The 13541-nt window shown below is 61.9% G+C and overlaps 1 protein-coding gene across 1 annotated transcript; it reads right to left on the reverse strand.

Annotated features, from left to right (window-relative positions):
* Positions 1 to 279: 279 nt before the first annotated feature.
* Positions 280 to 9276, reverse strand: LOC120510642 (sodium/calcium exchanger 2-like). Its single transcript, XM_039726640.1, has 7 exons — positions 7639 to 9276; positions 4842 to 5795; positions 3915 to 4018; positions 3791 to 3849; positions 2254 to 2536; positions 647 to 933; positions 280 to 396 (listed from the first exon to the last, which is right to left on the reverse strand). Exons 1-7 carry the CDS (start codon positions 9180 to 9182, stop codon positions 301 to 303), a joined length of 3327 nt encoding a protein of 1108 aa, XP_039582574.1. The 5' UTR covers positions 9183 to 9276; the 3' UTR covers positions 280 to 300.
* Between the last annotated feature and the right edge of the window lie 4265 nt (positions 9277 to 13541).

The raw sequence follows: 13541 nt of genomic DNA on the forward strand, positions 1-13541 counted from the left end.
ACCCCTGGATGTGGCAGTGGCCTCCAGGCTGGCCCAGAGGAGCTGTGGGGTGGCATGGACTGGTTCCTGTCCCCCTGTCCCTGTTCCTGTCCCCCTGTCCCTGTCCCCACGGTGTCCCCCAGTGTTCCCAGCCTGTCCCAGCCCATCCCAGTGGCAGTAGGCCTCCAGGCTGGCCCAGAGGAGCTCCACGCTGACCAAGGGCTGGTTCCTGTCCCCCTGTCCCTGTCCCCCATTGCTCCCCCAGTGTTCCCAGCCCGTCCCAGCCCATCCCAGTATTCCCAGTGCTCCCAGTCCCCCCAGTCAGAACCCCTGGATGTGGCAGTAGGCCTCCAGGCTGGCGAAGAGCACGTAGAGCAGCCAGAGCAGCAGGAAGAGCCCGGCCGTGAGGATCTTGGGGGCGCGGGGCCCCCCCAGTGCATCCCAGTCCCTCCCAGTGCATCCCAGTCCCTCCCAGTATGCCCAGTATGCCCAGATCAGAAGCCCTGGATGTGGCAGTGGCCTCCAGGCTGGCCAAGGGCTGGTTCCTGTCCCCCTGTCCCTGTTCCTGTCCCCCTGTCCCTGTCCCCATGGTGTCCCCATTGCTCCCCCAGTGTTCCCAGTGCTCCCAGTCCCTCCCAGTGCTCCCAGTGCTCCCAGTATGCCCAGTGGCGCGGGGCCCCCCCAGCTCGCCGCCGATGGGCGCGCGGCGCCGCCAGAGCAGCACGCCGATGGCGAGGAAGGCGAAGATGGTGAAGAGCGTCACCGGGAAGGCCAGCGTGCCCGGCGGCACGCGGAACGGCCGGCCCTGCGCCGCCCAGTACACCGCGGCCACCGACCAGGCCAGCCCCAGCCCCAGGAAGACGTTGACGGCGTTGGAGCCCGTCACGTTGCCGATGGACGCGTCGGCGCACGGGTCCTGCAGCGCGGCCACGCGGCTGGCAAACGTGTCTGGGGACAGGTGGGGACATGTCAGGGGTGTTGGGGACATTGGGGACAGCACGGCCACGCGGCTGGCAAACGTGTCTGGGGATGGTGGGGACATTGGGGACATCAGAGGTGTTGGGGACATCGGGGATGTCAGGGGTTTTGGGATGTTGGGGACATTGGGGACAGCGCAGCCACGCGGCTGGCAAACGTGTCTGGGGACATTGAGAGTGTTGGGGACATTGGGGACATCAGAGCAGCCGAAGTGCGCGGCCAGGTCGCCGATGAGCGCGGTGAGCAGCGCGAGGAGGAGGATGGAGACGCCGAAGGCCGCCCAGCCGCCCAGCAGCGCCGTGGGGGGCACGCAGGCGAACAGAACCTTCCAGAACACCGTCAGGAAGTGCATCACGTAGTCGAAGCACGACGGCAGCCGCTCCTCGCGGCCCTCGTCGTCCTCGTCCTCGTCGCCTGCGGGGACACCGGGGCGGTGGCACCGGGGACACCGGGGTGGTGGCACCAGGGTGGGGACAGCGGGGCGGTGGCACCGGGGACAGCGGGGCGGTGGCATTGGGATTGGGGACACCATGGTGGTGGCACTGGGGTCACGAAGGTGGTGGGACCAGGGCTGGGGTCACCAGGGTTGGGGACAGCGGGGTGGTGGCATTGGAGTCCCCAAGGTGGTGGCATTGGGGACCCCATGGTGGTGGCATCAAGGTTGGGGGTCCCCAGGGTGGTGGCACTAGGGTTGGGGTCACCAGGGCGGTGGCATTGGGGTCACAAAGGTGGTGGCACCGGGGTTGGGGACACCAGGGTGGTGGCATCAAGGTTGGGGGTCCCCAGGGTGGTGGCACTAGGGTTGGGGTCAGCGGGGTGGTGGGACTGGGGTCACAAAGGTGGTGGCACCGGGGTTGGGGACATCAGGGTGGTGGCACCAGGGTTGGGGTCACCATGGTGGTGGCATCGGGGTCACCAGGGTTGTGGCACCGGTGTTGGGGACACCGGGGTGGTGGCATTGGGGTCACCAGGGTTGTGGCACCGGGGTTGGGGTCACCAAGGTGGTGGCAGTCAAAGGGGACCCTGGGCAAGGTGGGAAGAACCCCAGAGGACTTTGGGGACACCTTGGGGACACCTCAAGGTCCCCGTGCCAACTGCACTGACACTGGGGACACCTCGGGGACACCCTGGGGACACCTTGGGGACACCTTGGGGACCCTGGAGACACCCTGGGGACCCCTTGGGGACCATGGGGATGGTGGGGGGACACTGTGGCTGCTCAGGGGACACCTCGGGGACACCTTGGGGACCCTTGGGACACCCTGGGGACACCCTGGGGACACCCTGGGGACACCTTGGAGGTGCCCAGCGCCACGAACACCACGGCGTTGACCGAGTCCTTGAGGCCCAGCGTGCAGCCGAAGTGCGCGGCCAGGTCGCCGATGAGCGCGGTGAGCAGCGCGAGGAGGAGGATGGAGACGCCGAAGGCCGCCCAGCCGCCCAGCAGCGCCGTGGGGGGCACGCAGGCGAACAGAACCTTCCAGAACACCGTCAGGAAGTGCATCACGTAGTCGAAGCACGACGGCAGCCGCTCCTCGCGGCCCTCGTCGTCCTCGTCCTCGTCGCCTGCGGGGACACCGGGGCGGTGGCACCGGGGACACCGGGGTGGTGGCACCAGGGTGGGGACAGCGGGGCGGTGGCACCGGGGACAGCGGGGCGGTGGCATTGGGGTCACCGGGGTGGTGGCACCGGGGTTGGGGTCACCAAGGTGGTGGGACCAGGGCTGGGGTCACCAGGGTTGGGGACAGCGGGGTGGTGGCATTGGAGTCCCCAAGGTGGTGGCATTGGGGACCCCATGGTGGTGGCATCAAGGTTGGGGGTCCCCAGGGTGGTGGCACTAGGGTTGGGGTCACCAGGGCGGTGGCATTGGGGTCACAAAGGTGGTGGCACCGGGGTTGGGGACACCAGGGTGGTGGCATCAAGGTTGGGGGTCCCCAGGGTGGTGGCACTAGGGTTGGGGTCACCAAGGTGGTGGCACTAGGGTTGGGGACACCAGGGTGGTGGGACTGGGGTCACCAAGGTGGTGGCACCAGGGTTGGGGTCACCAGGGTGGTGGCAGTCAAAGGGGACCCTGGGCAAGGTGGGAAGATCCCAAGAGGACTTTGGGGACACCTTGGGGACACTGGGGACACCCTGGGGACACCCTGGGGACACCTTGGGGACCCTGGAGACACCCAGGACACCGGGACGTGGGGACACGGGGGGGACAGGGGGACAATGGGGAGACCGGGGACACTGGGGATATGGGACATGGGGGGACAATGGGGACATGGTGGGGACATGGGGACACCATGGGGGACACCGGGACAGAGGGGGACAATGGGGATATGAGGGGACACATGGTGTGGGGACACAATGGGGGACATGGGGGGACACTGTGGGGACACAATGGGGGGGACCTGGGGACACGATGGGGACACGTGGGGGGACATCAGGGGCACGTGGGGGACACATCATGGGGACACAATGGGGAACATGGGGGGGACGTGGGGACACAACTTGGGGACACAATGGGGACATGGGGGGACATCAGGGGCACGTGGAGACATGGGGTCATGGTGGGGGACACGGCGTGGGGACACCATGGGGGACACGGTGGGACACGGGGACACGTTGGGACATGGGGACACGGTCATGGGGACACGGTGGGATACGGGGACACGGTGGGGCCATGGGGACACGGCACACGGTGACGGGGACACCGAACACCCATGGGAAGGTGACACAAGCGCGGGGACAGGGGGACGACGTGCGGGACCACGGGGACGCCTCCCTCACGGGGCCGCGGCACGGGGACACGGCGTGGCACACGGCGACATACACGTCATGGCACATCCACGGTCATGGGACGCGTCCGAGGCCGAAGGCTCCTACCTTGGGCGAGCAGAAGAGCTGAGGAGAGGGGGGGGACAGCGGTGAGACCCCGTGACCCCGCGTGACCCCGCGTGTCCCCGTACCCGAGATGCCGCGCTTGAGCCAGCGCGGCGTCCCCAGCTCGATGAAGAAGTTCTCCTTCTTCTCGTACTCTTCGTCGTCCACGATCTTCACCTGCAGCGTCTTCCTGGGGCGGGACACGGGGCGGCCTCGGCCTCAGCGCCACCACCATCATCATCATCATCGTCATCATCGCCATCATCATCCACCACCGTCATCATCACCACCATCATCGTCATCATCATCACCATTGTTATAATAATCATCATCACCATCGTCATCATCATCATCATCATCATCGTCATTGTCATCCACCACCATCATCATCACCATCATCATCATTATAATCATCGTTATCACCATCGTTATCATCATCCACCATCATCATCATCATTGTCCACCATCATCATCTTCCCTTTCCATCCATCATCCATCCTCTTCCTCCTCCATTTCCACCTGACCAACAACCCAACCATCCTCTTCCTCTTCCATCCATCCATCATCCATGATCCAACCATCCTCTTCCTCCTCCATCTCCACCCAACCAATGACCCAACCAACAACCCAACCATCCTCTTCCTCTTCCACCCATCCATCATCCAACCATCCTCTTCCTCCTCCATCTCCACCCAACCAATGACCCAACCAACAACCCAACCATCCTCTTCCTCATCCATCCATCCATCCATCCTCTTCCTCCTCCATCCTCCATTTTTTTTCTCCTCAACCCAACCATCCTCCTGCTCCTCAACCCAACCAACAATCCAACCATCCTCTTCCTCTTCCATCCATCCATCCATCATCCATCCTCTTCCTCCTCCATCTCCACCCAACAACCCAACCATCCTCTTCCTCCTCAGCCCACCCAACAACCCAACCATCCTCTTCCTCCTCACTCCCTCCATCCTCCTCCCTCCCTCCATCCTCCTCCTCCTCCCCCCGGCGCTCACGCCGTCTCGTCGTTGCGGAACTCCAGCTCCCCGCTGGCGTCCTCGTAGTCGACGCCGCCGCCGCGCGCCGTGCCCTCCACGGTGCGGAAGGGCACCATGACGGTGCCGCGGGCGCCCGAGCTGCGCACCACCGTCACCTCCACGTGGCCCTGGCACTCGCTGACGCGCACCGAGCGCTCCCGGAAGCCGAAGATGCCGGCGTGGTCGTCGTCCAGGATGGTGACGGTGGCCACCAGCGGCGCCACCAGCTTGCCCTTGGGGTGGTCCTCGGAGTCGGCCTCGAACATGCCCTCGGCGTCGCCCACGCGCAGGTTCAGCAGGCGCACGAAGAAGTGCTCGTCCTCCTCGAAGATGTCGTCGTCGATGATGCCGATGGCCAGCTCCTTGCGCGTCTCGCCCGGCTTGAAGATGAGCGTGCCCTCGCTGTACTCGTAGTCCGAGCCCGCCTTGGCCGAGCCGTCCTCGGTGCGGAAGTCCACGTAGAAGGTCTGGTTGGCGCCCAGGCCCTGCTGGCACGCCACGGCCAGCGTCACCGAGCCGCAGTTCTCCAGGCAGTGGTACAGGCACGGCTCGAAGAAGATGCGGCTGCACGCCTCGTCCTCCTCGTCCTCCTCGTCCTCCTCGCCGGGCAGGGCGGGCGAGCGCCGCGCCGCCTCGGCCGCGTGCTTCTTGAGCACGTTGCCGGCGCCGGTCATGAGGCGCGTGGCCTGGATGCGGTAGAAGGCGCGGCTCTTCTGCTGGTGCACCAGCGCCATGTAGTTGGCGGCGTCCAGCAGCTGCTCCAGCTCCTTCTCCGGGTGCTTCTGCTTCAGCTCCTTCAGGATCTGGATCACCTCGCGCCGGCTCTCGTCCAGCTCCTTCTCCTCGGGCGTCGGCGACGGCGCGGCGGCGCCGGGCTCGGGCTCGGCCAGCGCCGGGAAGCACCATGATCCAACCATCCTCTTCCTCCTCCATCTCCCCTCACAACCCAACCATCCTCTTCCTCCTCAACCCAACCAACAACCCAACCATCCTCTTCCTCTTCCACCCATCCATCATCCAACCATCCTCTTCCTCCTCCATCTCCACCCAACCAATGACCCAACCAACAACCCAACCATCCTCTTCCTCATCCATCCATCCATCCATCCTCTTCCTCCTCCATCCTCCATTTTTTTTCTCCTCAACCCAACCATCCTCCTGCTCCTCAACCCAACCAACAATCCAACCATCCTCTTCCTCTTCCATCCATCCATCCATCATCCATCCTCTTCCTCCTCCATCTCCACCCAACAACCCAACCATCCTCTTCCTCCTCAGCCCACCCAACAACCCAACCATCCTCTTCCTCCTCAACCCAACCCATGACCCAACCATCCTCTTCCTCTTCCAGCCATCCATCGTCCAACCATCCTCTTCCTCCTCCATCTCCACCCAACCAACAACCCAAGCATCCTCTTCCTCTTCCATCCATCCATCCTCTTCCTCCTCAACCCAACCAACAACCCAACCATCCTCTTCTCAACCCAACCCATGACCCAACCATCCTCTTCCTCCTCAACCCAACCCATGACCCAACAATCTTCTTCCTCCTCCATCTCCACCCAACCAACAACCCAAGCATCCTCTTCCTCTTCCATCCATCCATCCTCTTCCTCCTCAACCCAACCAACAACCCAACCATCCTCTTCTCAACCCAACCCATGACCCAACCATCCTCTTCCTCCTCAACCCAACCCATGACCCAACAATCTTCTTCCTCCTCCATCTCCACCCAACCAACAACCCAAGCATCCTCTTCCTCTTCCATCCATCCATCCTCTTCCTCCTCAACCCAACCAACAACCCAACCATCCTCTTCTCAACCCAACCCATGACCCAACCATCCTCTTCCTCCTCAACCCAACCCATGACCCAACAATCTTCTTCCTCCTCCATCTCCACCCAACCAACAACCCAAGCATCCTCTTCCTCTTCCATCCATCCATCCTCTTCCTCCTCAACCCAACCAACAACCCAACCATCCTCTTCTCAACCCAACCCATGACCCAACCATCCTCTTCCTCCTCAACCCAACCCATGACCCAACAATCTTCTTCCTCCTCCATCTCCACCCAACCAACAACCCAAGCATCCTCTTCCTCTTCCATCCATCCATCCTCTTCCTCCTCAACCCAACCAACAACCCAACCATCCTCTTCTCAACCCAACCCATGACCCAACCATCCTCTTCCTCCTCAACCCAACCCATGACCCAACAATCTTCTTCCTCCTCCATCTCCACCCAACCAACAACCCAAGCATCCTCTTCCTCTTCCATCCATCCATCCTCTTCCTCCTCAACCCAACCAACAACCCAACCATCCTCTTCTCAACCCAACCCATGACCCAACCATCCTCTTCCTCCTCAACCCAACCCATGACCCAACAATCTTCTTCCTCCTCCATCTCCACCCAACCAACAACCCAAGCATCCTCTTCCTCTTCCATCCATCCATCCTCTTCCTCCTCAACCCAACCAACAACCCAACCATCCTCTTCTCAACCCAACCCATGACCCAACCATCCTCTTCCTCCTCAACCCAACCCATGACCCAACAATCTTCTTCCTCCTCCATCTCCACCCAACCAACAACCCAAGCATCCTCTTCCTCTTCACCCAACCGTCCTCTTCCTCTTCCATCCATCCATCCATCCATGATCCATCATCCATCCTCTTCCTCCTCAGCCCACCCCACAACCCAACCATCCTCTTCCTCCTCCCTCCCTCCATCCTCCTCCCTCCCTCCATCCTCCTCCTCCTCCCCCCGGCGCTCACGCCGTCTCGTCGTTGCGGAACTCCAGCTCCCCGCTGGCGTCCTCGTAGTCGACGCCGCCGCCGCGCGCCGTGCCCTCCACGGTGCGGAAGGGCACCATGACGGTGCCGCGGGCGCCCGAGCTGCGCACCACCGTCACCTCCACGTGGCCCTGGCACTCGCTGACGCGCACCGAGCGCTCCCGGAAGCCGAAGATGCCGGCGTGGTCGTCGTCCAGGATGGTGACGGTGGCCACCAGCGGCGCCACCAGCTTGCCCTTGGGGTGGTCCTCGGAGTCGGCCTCGAACATGCCCTCGGCGTCGCCCACGCGCAGGTTCAGCAGGCGCACGAAGAAGTGCTCGTCCTCCTCGAAGATGTCGTCGTCGATGATGCCGATGGCCAGCTCCTTGCGCGTCTCGCCCGGCTTGAAGATGAGCGTGCCCTCGCTGTACTCGTAGTCCGAGCCCGCCTTGGCCGAGCCGTCCTCGGTGCGGAAGTCCACGTAGAAGGTCTGGTTGGCGCCCAGGCCCTGCTGGCACGCCACGGCCAGCGTCACCGAGCCGCAGTTCTCCAGGCAGTGGTACAGGCACGGCTCGAAGAAGATGCGGCTGCACGCCTCGTCCTCCTCGTCCTCCTCGTCGTCCTCGCCGGGCAGGGCGGGCGAGCGCCGCGCCGCCTCGGCCGCGTGCTTCTTGAGCACGTTGCCGGCGCCGGTCATGAGGCGCGTGGCCTGGATGCGGTAGAAGGCGCGGCTCTTCTGCTGGTGCACCAGCGCCATGTAGTTGGCGGCGTCCAGCAGCTGCTCCAGCTCCTTCTCCGGGTGCTTCTGCTTCAGCTCCTTCAGGATCTGGATCACCTCGCGCCGGCTCTCGTCCAGCTCCTTCTCCTCGGGCGTCGGCGACGGCGCGGCGGCGCCGGGCTCGGGCTCGGCCAGCGCCGGGAAGCCGCCGTCGGCCTCGGGGTCCTTGGGCGGGCGCTCGGCCTCGGCGCCGATGATGATGCCGCTGCGCGGGTCGGCGCGGTAGCGCTTGTAGACGTACTTGTAGAAGAGCAGGCGCTTGTCGGCCGCCCAGGCGAACACCACGCACGCCGGGAAGAAGAGCAGCGTGAGGAAGGCCTCCCACACCTGCACCACGCCCGGCGTGATGACGGCCAGGATCAGGTAGAGCCAGATGTAGGCGAAGATGCTCCACGAGGCCGTGACGAAGAAGACGCGCAGGTGCTTGATGCGGCGGCTCTCGCCCGCCGGGATGGCGTAGACGCACACGGCGATCACCACGAACATGTTGAAGGCGGCGCTGCCCACGATGGTGCCCGGGCCCAGCTCGCCAGCCTGGAAGCGGTGCCCGCACACCTCGATGAGCGACAGCAGGATCTCGGGCGCCGACGAGCCCAGCGCCATCAGCGTCAGGTTGGAGACGGTCTCGTTCCAGATGCGCACCGTGCCCACGCTGGTCTCGCCGTTGGCCTTGGTGACGGTGATCTCCTTCTCGCGCGACGTGATCACCTCGATGGACGCCATGAAGCGGTCGGCGATGATGGACACGCCCAGGAACAGGTACATCATGGCCACGAAGTAGACGATGGCGCGCGCCGCCTTGTCGCCGGCCGCCGGCTCGTCCGGCTGCCACACGGGCAGGAGGACGCCGGGCTGGCAGCGCGCCGAGGATGTGGGATTGGGGATTTGGGATGTGGGGCACAGCCGTGGTGCCCCTCGAGGAGCCTGCGGGGCGAAGATTTGGGGTCAGGATGTGGGGTTTGGGGTGTGGGATTGGGGATTTGGGGTTTGGGATTTGGGGTCAGGATGTGGGGTTTGGGGTGTGGGATTGGGGATTTGGGGTTTGGGATTTGGGGCACAGCCGTGGTGCCCCTCGAGGAGCCTGAGGGGCGGAGATTTGGGGTCAGGATGTGGGGTTTGGGGTGTGGGATTGGGGATTTGGGGTTTGGGGTTTGGGATTTGGGGCTCAGCCATGGCGCCCCACGAGGAGCCTGCGGGGCGGAGATCTGGGGTCAGGATGTGGGGTTTGGGGTGTGGGATTGGGGTTTGGGATGTGGGGCTCAGCAGCAGCCAGGCCGCCAGCGCCGGGGCCAGCGCCGCCATGGCGCCCCTCGAGGAGCCTGCGGGGCGCAGATTTGGGGTCAGGATGTGGGGTTTGGGGTTTGGGATGTGGGATTTGGGATGTGGGATGTGGGATTGGGGAGGTGGGATGTGGGGTTTGGGGTGTGGGATTGGGGTTTGGGGTTTGGGATGTGGGGCACAGCCGTGGCGCCCCTCGAGGAGCCTGTGGGGTGGGAGATTTGGGGTTTGGGTTAGGGGATTTGGGATTTGGGATGTGGGGTTGGGGATTTGGGATTGGGGATGTGGGATTGGAGATTTGGGATTTGGGATGTGGGGCTGGGGATTTGGGATTTGGGATTTGGGATGTGGGCACAGCCACGGCGCCCCACGAGGAGCCTGCAAGGGCAATGGGATCCGGGGTTGTGGGGCTGGGATATCGGGCTGGGATAAAAGGTTGAGATGGATCTGGGGGTCAGGTTTGGATCCATGGGACCAGTTTGGATCTGAGGTCAGTTCGGATCCCTGGTCTCGGTTCAGATCCCGGGGTCAGGTTCGGTTCCATGGGTCAGTTTTGGATCCCTGGGTCAGGTTTGGATCCCTGGGTCAGGTTTGGATCCGTGGGTCTGTTTTGGATCTATGGGTCAGGTTTGGTTCCCTGGGGCCGGTTCGGTTCCCTGTCTCTGGTTCAGATCCGTGGGGCAGTTTTGGATCCCTGGGTCAGTTTTGGATCCATGGGTCAGGTTTGGATCCATGAGTCAGGTTTGGATCCATGGGGCCGGTTCAGATCTATGGGGCAGTTTCGGATCTATGGGTCAGGTTTGGATCCCTGGTTCCGGTTCGGTTCCCGGTTCTGGTTCGGATCCGCGGCTTGGGTTTGGTTCCGTGGGTCAGGTTCGGATCTATGGGTCAGGTTTGGATCCGTGGGGCAGTTTCAGATCTATGGGGCAGTTTCAGATCTGTGGGGCCGGTTTGGATCCGTGGGGCAGGTTCGGATCCCTGGTTCCGGTTTGGTTCCCGGTTCCGGTTCGGTTCCCTGTCTCGGTTTCGGATCTATGGGGCAGGTTTGGATCCGTGGGTCAGTTTCAGATCTATGGGGCAGGTTCGGATCTATGGGGCAGGATTGGATCCCCGGTTCCGGTTCCGATCCCGGTCTCGGTTTCGGATCCGCGGCTCGGGTCCGGTTCGGCCCCTCCCCCTCCCCCGCCGGCTCCCGGGCGGACCCCCGGGGCCGAACCGGGACCCGAACCTGACCCATAGATCCAAAACTGACCCAGGGATCCAAAACTGACCCACAGATCCCTGACCCACAGATCCGAACCGGCCCCACAGATCCGAACCTGACCCACAGATCCCTGACCCGCGGAGCCGAACGGGACCCGAACCTGACCCACAGATCCCTGACCCACGGACCCGAACCGGCCCCACAGATCCGAACCGGCCCCACGGATCCCTGACCCCCGGAACCCCCCGGAGCCGAACCGGAACCGTGGATCCAAAACTGACCCATAGATCCGAACCGGCCCCACAGAGCCAAACTGGACCCGAACTGGAGCCACGGATCCAAACCTGACCCACGGATCCAAACCTGACCCGTGGATCCGACCCACAGATCCGAACCGGCCCCACAGATCCCTGACCCACGGATCTGAACCGGCCCCGTGGATCCAATCTGGCTCCACGGATCTGAACCGGACCCACAGATCCATCCCTGACCCACAGATCCAAAACTGACCCACGGATCCCAACTGGCCCCATAGATCCCAGACCCACAGATCAGAACCGGCCCCATAGATCCAAACCAGACCCACGGATCCCAACTGGCCCCATAGATCCAACCGGAACCTATAGATCTGAACCAGACCCACAGATCTCTGACCCACAGATCCATCCCTGACCCACAGATCCAGCCCTGACCCACAGATCCATCCCTGACCCACAGATCCAGCCCTGACCCACAGATTCTAACCGGACCCACGGATCCGAAAGTCACGCATAGATCCAAAAGTGACCCATAGATCCGAACTGACCCACGGATCCGAACTGGCCCCATAGATCCCTGACCCACAGATCTGAACCAGAGCCATGGGTCCAAAACTGACCCATAGATCCAAAAGTGACCCACAGATCTGAGCCAGCCCCACAGATCCAAACCGGCCCCATGGATCCCTGACCCACGGATCCGAACTGGACCCGAACCGGCCCCACGGATCCCAATCTGCCCCACAGATCCCTGATCCATGAATCCGAACCGGCCCCGTGGATCCAAACTGGCTCCACGGATCTGAACCGGACCCACAGATCTCTGACCCACAGATCCAGCCCTGACCCACAGATCCAGCCCTGACCCACAGATTCTAACCGGCCCCACGGATCCCAACTGGTCCCGTGGATCCGAACCTGACCCACAGGTCTGAACCTGACCCACGGATCCGAACCGGCCCCATAGATCCCTGACCCACAGATCCAAACCGGACCCGTGGATCCAAAACTGACCCATAGATCCAAAAGTGACCCATAGATCTGAACCAGCCCCACAGATCCAAACTGGCCCCATGGATCCCTGACCCACGGATTCGAACTGGACCTGAAACGGCCCCACGGATCCCAAACAGCCCCATGGATCCGATCCGGCCCCATAGATCCAACCGGAACCTATAGATCTGAACCGGCCCCATGGACCCCTGACCCACAGATCCATCCCTGACCCACAGATCTGAACCAGAGCCACAGATCCAGCCCTGACCCACGGATGTGAACCTGACCCATAGATCTGAACCGGCCCCACAGATCCAAACGGACCTATAGATCCGAATCTGACCCATAGATCCGAAACCGACCCACAGATCCAAACGGACCTATAGATCTGAATCTGACCCATAGATCCGAAACTGACCCACAGATACAAACCTGACCCATAGATCTTAAACTGACCTGCCCCATTTCTGCCCCATTCCCAGCCCCACTCCTGCCCCATTCCTGCCCCATTTCCTGCCCCATTTCCTTTGGGGAATTTTTGGGGAATTTTTTGGGAATTTTTTATTGGAACTCCGCAGCTTTCGGGTGGGGGGAGGGGCTCTCCCCCTCCCCCTCTTCCTTTCCCGGCTTTTTTTCCCGATTTTCCGCCGTTTTCCCCCAATTTTCCAGCTTTTTTTCCCATTTTCCTGCCTTTTTTTCCCGATTTTCCGCCGTTTCTTCCCATTTTTCCGCGGTTTTTTCCCGATTTTCCGCGGTTTTTTCCCGATTTTCCGCGGTTTTTTCCCGATTTTCCGCGGTTTTTTCCCGATTTTCCGCGGTTTTTTCCCGATTTTCCGCGGTTTTTTCCCGATTTTCCGCGGTTTTTTCCCGATTTTCCGCGGTTTTTTCCCGATTTTCCGCGGTTTTTTCCCGATTTTCCGCCGTTTCTTCCCATTTTTCCGCGTTTCCTTCCGCTCTTCCCGCGGGTTTTTCCGCTTTTCCGGCGTTTTTTTCCCCATTTTCCCGTGTTTAATTCCCGTTTTTCCGCGTTTTTTTCCCGTTTTTCTGTGATTTTTCCCCATTTTTCCGCGTTTTCTTCCGCTTTTCCCGCGGTTTTTTCCGCTTTTCCGGCGTTTTTTTCCCGATTTTCCCGTTTTTGGCCCCGTTTCTGCTGCACCTCCCTCCGCAGCCGCTCCCGGAGCAGCCGCGCCGTCGGCTCCAGGCTGTGCTGGGGGCAAAAACGGCGGTTTTGGGAAAATTGGGGGAAAAATTGGGATTTTGGGGGTTTTGGGGCAAAAATTAGGGGATTTTGGGAAAATTTGGGGCAAATTTAGGGAAAAAATTGGGGATTTTGGGGAAAAAATTGGGGATTTGGGGCGAATTTTTGGGGATTTGGGGAAATATTTGGGGATT

This window comes from Passer montanus, unplaced genomic scaffold (assembly GCF_014805655.1).
Source record: "Passer montanus isolate IOZ18808 unplaced genomic scaffold, ASM1480565v1 scaffold594, whole genome shotgun sequence".
NCBI classification, from domain to species: Eukaryota; Metazoa; Chordata; class Aves; order Passeriformes; family Passeridae; genus Passer; species Passer montanus.

Excerpts from the sequence above, each read along its gene's own strand:
- LOC120510642 (XM_039726640.1), bottom strand. The coding sequence starts at position 9,182 with ATGATGTACCTGTTCCTGGGCGTGTCCATCATCGCCGACCGCTTCATG. Across the intron at positions 4,019-4,841 it reads TTCCGCAACGACGAGACGGC|GAAGACGCTGCAGGTGAAGA; the intron begins GTGAGCGCCGGG and ends GTCCCGCCCCAG. Across the intron at positions 934-2,253 it reads CGTGGCGCTGGGCACCTCCA|CCCCAGACACGTTTGCCAGC; the intron begins AGGTGTCCCCAG and ends GTCCCCACCTGT.